At 51.0% G+C, this 7608-nt stretch overlaps 3 protein-coding genes across 3 annotated transcripts in view; 1 reads left to right on the forward strand and 2 right to left on the reverse strand.

Annotated features, from left to right (window-relative positions):
* The window catches only part of PPTG_16357 (hypothetical protein), a gene marked incomplete at its 5' end in the record, with an annotated part of 2602 nt that extends 1499 nt beyond the window's left edge, over positions 1 to 1103 (reverse strand). Inside the window, 3 exons of the mRNA XM_008913195.1 lie at positions 26 to 163; positions 218 to 405; positions 462 to 1103. Coding sequence (XP_008911443.1) covers positions 26 to 163; positions 218 to 405; positions 462 to 1103 — 968 coding nt within the window. The remainder of the gene's footprint in view (positions 1 to 25; positions 164 to 217; positions 406 to 461) is intronic.
* Positions 1104 to 1250: 147 nt separating this feature from the next.
* On the reverse strand, positions 1251 to 5941 carry PPTG_16358 (hypothetical protein; the record flags this gene model as incomplete). The annotated part of the gene is made up of 7 exons (XM_008913196.1): positions 1251 to 1430; positions 1498 to 1563; positions 1625 to 4724; positions 4795 to 5324; positions 5393 to 5533; positions 5593 to 5775; positions 5846 to 5941. 7 exons carry the CDS (start codon positions 5939 to 5941, stop codon positions 1251 to 1253), a joined length of 4296 nt encoding a protein of 1431 aa, XP_008911444.1.
* Positions 5942 to 6508: 567 nt separating this feature from the next.
* PPTG_23820 (hypothetical protein) lies at positions 6509 to 7491 on the forward strand (the record flags this gene model as incomplete). Its single annotated transcript, XM_008913197.1, has 2 exons — positions 6509 to 6967; positions 7453 to 7491. The coding sequence occupies 2 exons, from the start codon at positions 6509 to 6511 to the stop codon at positions 7489 to 7491; spliced, it is 498 nt and encodes a 165-aa protein (XP_008911445.1).
* Positions 7492 to 7608: the final 117 nt, after the last annotated feature.

Here is a 7608-nt window from a genome sequence, read left to right on the forward strand (position 1 = left end):
TTCCACTTGTGCAGGGTCAGCAAACAGCCGAGCGATGATCTCGAAGCTTCCTGGGGGCAGCACTTCAACGTACGTACGGAAAACTTCATGATCAAACTGGAAGTTGTGGTAGCAATAGATGAGAATCAAAATAGGATAAACGATCGTAGCGATGAGATCAAATCTGACAGAAAACGAAGAACGTTAAAAAAATCCTTATCGAAAGTGCAAAACTTACATGGAATCCACGAGGATTTCTGTCAATGCCGAGTGTTTGTTGAGTAGGATGTTTAAGGCACAGGATAAGCAGTTGCAGCTAATGAAAGCCACCCACCCGTACACCAGGATGTCTGGAAATCCTTGTTCTAGGTAATTGCTCAGCAGAATAATTTGTGTTATCAAATCTGCTGTTTTGTGCGCTAAATTCTAGAAATTGAAAGGGGTTAAATGTCTAAGCCAGCAATTAACCACTACAAACTTACCCAAAACTTTCGATAAGGTCCGTTGATACTAGTGAGCTCATACCAAAGTCCTTCTAGAGTAATACTTCGTCGTCGAGTGGGCATCACTACCTTCTTGTTCTCAATACTGGCCTTCCGGACTCCTCCCGTTTTGACCTCAAAAGAAGCTGGAACAGTACGCCAAACCAGCATCTTGACCATAATATGGAGATAACCCACCACGGCCAGCATTAACCCACCAATTCTGGCAAATTTAATCCCAATTTCCTGTTCTGCCAGTAACCAGAAATGCCCGTCATCGTAGTCGCCAGTATGCATCAAATAATTCGCCGTCTCGTTCGGCGCTAGAGTCAAAATGATCAACCACGCTGTCCAGACGATCGACATGACGAGAAAAAGCAGCATCGGGATGCCAAGCAGTCCGAATACCTGCCAGAAAGAAAGACGCTGTGTACCGGACCTGTTCAATACTTGTCTAGGCGCGTCAAAAGATGCAGACATGGGGTCTGAAAGGTGTTCCAGCGGGACGATATCGGGTGCTCGCAGAGTTTTCAGCCACTCAACAGATCCATCACGTGACCGACGAATGTGCGAGTTGCGTCGACAAGTGTCGTCTGCACAAGGTACTGCCGTGGGGAGATCGTCTGCCTGAAGGGATTTCATTCTCGTTTTTGATATGGAGTGGACTGGAAGAGGCATCACTCAGTCTGCCAAAAATATGGTAACGCGTCCGCCTCAACACGTGGCTGAGCTATTATTTCCAGTCAACCGTGTTGACCGTCCCTTGTCCTCAGGCGCCGATATCTTTATCTATTGAGAGGAGGCGGGTATGCTGGTAACACTGGTGTTTACAGGTGGCCTTGCTGACCGGCTGGATGATGATGACGAGGAAGAAGACCTCGAGTGTCTAGATCGGAAAGACTGTGCGTCTGGAGACACAAAGGATGACGCGTGAGAGCTGCTTCGTAGCTCTTCAATTCGTCGGTCACGCTGGCCAACACATTACAAAAAAGTCATTAAAGCTAACACAGTATCCAACATCCGCAGCTGTCGTTACCTGCTCGATTTCCCGCTCGTATTTCGCAGCAAATCGCTTAAACTTGCTTCGAGATCGCTCCAATTGCTGCCACAATCACGATACCAAGTTAGCCATGACAACACGTTAGCAAACCTATCAGATGTACCTTAATAGTGTCATCTTGCTGAGCAAGACGGTCTTCCAGCTCTTGGCACTTCAATTGTGCTTCTTCCAGCGCATGCATAGGGAGGAACGAAGACGAGCTAGACGCTTTGCCGCCAGATTCCGGGGTGCTTCCAGTCCCATTCGATGCTGGCGAAACGGACGAAGAGTGTGCTTCTCTCTTACCATGAGAATTATCATGAGAAGCCTGGTCATTCGACGGTGGCGAGTGGTTCAGCTCGGACATATTCATCACAGGAGTCGAGGGAGGAACTTGACGTTGATGAGCCGCTTGAATCTCCTGAGCCATAGCATCTCGTTGCTCCTCCAAGTGCGCAATCAACGTTTCATTATTCGCGACCTTCTGGCGGAGAGTGGACGCAACCTCTTCCATGCTTCGGCGCTGCGATTGCTCAGCATGAAGTTTATCCTGTAGAGACTTGATATCATACTTGCAGTTGCTCAGTTTCGCTTCCAAATGGACAATCCGCTGCGAGACGGCTGCGTTCTCTGCCTGAGCGCCATATCGCTGGGCAGATATCTCCGTGGACACTTGCTTCTGGGCATCCAACTCCTGTACAAGTTGCTGCATTCTTGCCTGAAGATCACCTTGTTTTTCCTCACTCGCTTGCAGCTTCTCCGTCAGAAAACTCACTTGGTCACGATACGTCGCAGATTCAGTCGTCAACGTCACGTTCTTCTCCCTCAACACCTCAAGCTGGTTATCCAGCGTCGCCACTTGCTTCCTCAATGCCTCATTCACAACAGTGAGCTCTTCTTGCAGTGCTGAAATCTCCGCTCGTGCCTTCTGCATCCCCTCGTGTTCCTGGATCAAAGATCGGTATGTGTGGCGCAGATCTTCCAGCTCAATCTGCAGCGTATCCCTCTCGCGTTCGATCTCTCGAGTCGTCTGCTTCATGTTCTTCGTCGACTGGGAATGCGAGTGTTCCATACGTTGCAACCGAGTACACTCTTCACTAATCGCTTGGTTCTCCACCGTCATGTTCTCCAAGTCTTGTGCAAGAGCAGCCAGCTCAGCCGTGTGCATTCCCTTCAAGTGTTCCAAGCGATCCACTTCACTCTCCAGCTGCGAGCAACGCTCCTGCATCTTGCTCAGCTCGTCTTCCGCTTCGTTCAGCTTGTTCACCAAGCTGCCCATCTGCTCCTGCATACCCGAAGCGTCCGTCTTCTTAGCCTGCACAGCCTTGCGTAACTCATTGTTCTGCTTTTCGATCTCGTGGTATTTTTCAGTCAGTGCATCCAACTGGTCATGGACGACGTCCTTCTCGCTATCCAGCGTTCGCGTCAGCTTCTTAAGCGACGCAATCTCACTGTTCTTCGCCGATACTTCGCTTTCCAGAGAGCTGATCTTCGTGTGTAGGTCGTCCATTTCTTGCTGGTGCCGCTGGATCTGCTGCTGTCGCTGCTTCGTTTGGAACACCATCTGGTCACGAGACGACTCCATCTGCTCGATCAACAGCTTAAAGTTCTCCACAGCCTCCGTCTTCTCGGTCAACGCACGGTCCTTGGACTGGAGTTCAGCTCGCAATTGCTTCAACGCGATCTCACGTGCACGGTTTGTCTCCTTCACTTGCAACAGCTCGTCTTGCAGCAGAACCAACTGCGTTTGAACGCTCTTGTGACTGGTCCTCTCCTGTTCCAGTCGCGTCTCCAACTGGTGCGCGTTGTTCTGCTTGAGCTTCAACTCGCTTTGCAGCTGACGGACCTGATTCCTCAGGTCACTGACAGAGCTCTGACTGGACTGTAGCGCATTCTGTCCGGACGATAGCGAGTGTTGCTGTGCTTGGACTTCTTTTGAAAGCTTTTCAAACTCGTTCTGGTAGTGATTCCACGTCTGTCGAGCGTTGCGTAGCTCCACCATGGCACTGTCATAGCTGTTCTGCAACTCCGTCTTCTCCTTCTCAAGCGTAGAGCACTTCTTGGTGGTCACAGCAGCTTCTGTCTGTAGTTTTTGAATCTGATCCGACAGTCTCTTAGCGTACAACTCGTCGTTCTCCACGCGGCTCTTCAGGCTTGCATTCTGGTCACGCAGCTCCTCCACATGCCGTTTAAGTGCCAGTGCCTCGTTCTGCACGACCAGCTTCTCGTTTTCAGTCTCTTCCGCTCGACCCAACAGCACTTGCGCTTGATTCTGCTTGTCTGTGAGCTCGCGAACGTGTTCTTTACTCTCCACGAGCTGTCTCTGGACTTCAGAACACTCTCGTTTCTTGGTCTCCAGCATAGATTCAAGGCTGGTTTGCATCTGGGACGCCACGTTGATCTTCTCCAACAGCCTCTCTTTCTCCTGTCCAGCCTCTTCCATTGAAACCTTCGCCTTCTGCAGTTCTTCTTCGAGAGTCATGACCTGCAGCATCAGTTCTTCCTTCTCGCGTCGAAGCTCATGTCGCTCTTCTTCCAGCCACTTCATTTCCTGCGCAAACACCGCCTTCCTGCCATCCTGAGCTCCATCTTCGCCTCTTGCTCCTTCCAGTCTGTCCAGCTTGGCCGTCAAGCGCTCCACTTCTCCCTTCTGAACCAGCAGTGCACGATTCAATGACCGGCATTCTTCGTCTCGCTGGGACAGTAACTGATCCATTGATCGCAGTTCGCGATGCAGTGACGCGTTCTTCTCGTTATCAAGCACGCGGTTGTCTTCACTCTGTTTCAACGATTCACGCAGCACATCAAGCTCACGTGTATGTGCATCGAGAGAGGCTCTAGCGTCCGCCAAAGACTGCTCCAGCTTCGCCTTCTCCACGTTAAGCTCCTTCACCTTGGCTTCAGCGCGAGCCAGGTCACTGGTCAGCACACGGTTGTGCGAATTGGCGTTCGAAAGCGCGTTCGTGTACGAGATCTTGTCGTAGTGCATCGCGCGAAGAGCGTCTTCAAGCCGGTCCTTGTGCGTCGTCAGCGTCTGCACCTGTTCTTGCAGCATTGTTACATCAGTCGCGGTCTCCTCTTCAGCTTCAGAGTCAGCAGCTACTGGCTGGGAAGCTGGTACGTGTGCGTCCCCACATCGCGAATACTCTTCTTCCAGGACTTGATATTTGGTCCGCAGTACGTTCAATTCCTTGACAAAATGCTCTCGATCCAGCTCGGCTTGTCTGCAGCAGCAAAATAAGCGTCAGTCCAGTAGATTTCAGTGCTTCAGTACACAAAAAATAGTCAGCATACTGCAGCCTCTCTGCGATGTCGCCATTCCGACGGATCTGTTCCGTCGCCTCCTTCAGTCTGCTCTCATACTTGGCCACCTGATCATTGAGAATGTCCACCTGCGTACTCAGCTGTTCCGCATGCAGCTCCATAGCCTCTTGCTTCGATCTGGTCTGATAGCGTTCCTCCAAGTCCTGCAGCTTCCTGGACGAGCTCTCCTTATCACTCACGACCTGCACCGAGAGCTTGGACAATCTGTCAATCTCCTTCTCGCGCTTGGCCAGCTTGTCGTCGAACTGTTCACACTGTGCTCGCAGCTTCTCGTTCTCTCTCGTCAGCGCGCTCAGCTGTTCCTGTAAATCCTTGGCCACTTGTGCGTGTTGCTCTGGCTGCTGCACTCTCCTCTGCGGACTGTCGATAGATAATCTCCTGGGTGACAAACTTACATCTGAGCCTCTCATCTCTATGGACGCAGAGCCAAAACCCGGTACAGCTCCTCCAGTCGCTAGAACACGCTCCAGCTGGGCCTGCAGCTTCGCCACCTCTTGCTCCTGTAATAATAAGATAAATACAACATGTTAGAGTACAAGTAAAGCGTGCTACCTTATGCTCTACCCACTTTCTTGGTACATTGCTGAGTCTTTTGAGTGTTGAGGAACTGCAGCTTCTTGACGTCATCTCGTAGACCTTCCAGCTGCAGTTCGCAGGCCTTCTCCCGCTCTGTGATAGCTTCTTCCTGGTGAATTATCTCCAAGTGGAGCTGCGATTTAATAAGCGTCAGTCTGTATGTTTAAAACCTCGCTCAACCGTTCACCGTACGCTGTTGTTCTCCTTCGTGAGCTGCGCGTTCTCCTTGCGCAGCGGCAGTAGGATCTGCGATAGCTCGAGCGCGTCTCTCTGCGCCTTCTCCAGCTTCTTTTCGGCTGTTTCTCGTGCCTCGGAGGCCGTCAACAAGTCTGTAAGGAGGCGACGCACCAGACGCGCACTCTCCACTCCGAATGGCTGCAATAGACGACGTAGAGCACGTTGGTATAGTGAAAACAAGGTTGGATGGGGGGTAGAGCGACTGTACCTCGCTGTAGGACATGGCGCGCAGCTGACTCTGCAGCTCGCCGACGCTGCGTACGTCCACGGCCGCCGTCACAACCTCGCCTGCGGAAGGCGCCATAGTAACCTGGATTATGACAATTCAAAATGCGGCTGTCATTCAAGCGAGGTGATATTTTGGCGTTTTTAAGTAAAAATAAAAATAACATTTTAATATTATAGAAATTTCGAGCTATTTCTGCGTGACAAATTCCATTTATCGATCGGCACAAACGAGATGCAAAAGGCTAAACAATGCTTGGAGTAAGTGATGCCGCGTGTTTCTATTTAGTCAAAGCTAGCGTTTGAAATACAAAATGCACGAAGAAAACCCAAGTGAATAGCATTTTGCGGTTTTATCTTTGATTTTGAAAGCCTGACATTATTCATTGGAAGGACTCCCGCAGCAAGTTTGGGATCCTAGATTTGTTCTTCTCCAGTTCAAAGGGTGAGACCCCTTCCAACAGTGTTGGCAACGGGGACTTATCCTTCGGGCCAATCGACGGCCAACACATGGTTTTGCAGAGCTGCAGCAGCCATCAGGCCATTGGCAGACTTTGGCCGTATTGCAGCTACTGTGTGGCCCACACCAGCGGGGGCCAAACACACCGAAGACTGCGCTATTGACAAGATACGAGGGGGAAGGCGCATGGGAGATCGCGGAGGAAGGCCACCAGGTCAGGAGGCCAGACACTTTAAGGTGCTAAAGGAGTTGGGAAAAGCGCCGGGGGGCTATAGCCACCGAGAATGCCGGTTTTGCAGGGCTGCCTACGACAACGATACTACCACAACACCGCCGCAGGTCATAATCGGCAGAGCACGTAACTACAAGAGCCATCTCGCTAAATGCACGTACTACAAAGCAGCACAAATTCCTGCACCTTCACCCTGTACACCTATCAAGTCTGGTCTTGTAACTACCGCCGCAGATACAAGCCCTGCACTCTCTAGCGAAACCACCCCGAAGCCACCCCAGCCTTCTGCTCCGACAGCAGCTCAGCTTCCTATCGGTGGTGTTACAGCAGCTTCCATTAAATCTCGTGCCCGACGCGTATTGGTTCTGGAACAGAAACGATCCCCTCGCAAGAGTTTACACACGTTGCTACCGGTAACCAAGAGAGCGAAACGTGAGAAACGGAAATTTTCACGGAGTGAAATTAAACAAATTGAACGTTCGCTTATCGAACTTCACGCCGACAACCATTTTTGCTGACTGGTTCATTGAACAAGAGTCGACGCAGCGCTTCATGGAGCTAGTTTGTCCGGGTTTGACAGACATCCTCCCTTCTCGTCGCGCGTTGGGTACGCGGGTTTTAAAAGAGCACGCCACCCGGTGCAAAACTATGGATACCGAAGCTCTCCGGGTGATGAAAGAGTCGACAAACGGTTGGGTCAATTTGCTCTCTGATGTATGGCAAAATGTAAGCAAGGAACATTTACTTGGCTGCCAACTCTCACTCTTTGGAGTATTACTGACGTACGCCCTACTACCCGCTGGAGACACTCACCACGGAATTGCTATTGCCAAACAGCTCGAAGAAGTTTTAGAGCGGGCTCACGACGAGAAGTGGCGTGTTGGTGCGTGCGTGACAGACGATGCTGGGCAATGCGGACGAGCTCGCAGAATCCTAGCAATACGATGGCCACAGGTGGTCTTTCTGCACTGCTTTGCTCATGCAGTTAACAACTTGGTGAAAGCGGTGCTGAAATCTTCTTTTCGCGACGTGGCAGCTAAAGCAGCAAATGCGG

Source organism: Phytophthora parasitica, assembly GCF_000247585.1.
Source record: "Phytophthora parasitica INRA-310 unplaced genomic scaffold supercont2.52, whole genome shotgun sequence".
Taxonomy (NCBI): Eukaryota; Oomycota; class Peronosporomycetes; order Peronosporales; family Peronosporaceae; genus Phytophthora; species Phytophthora nicotianae.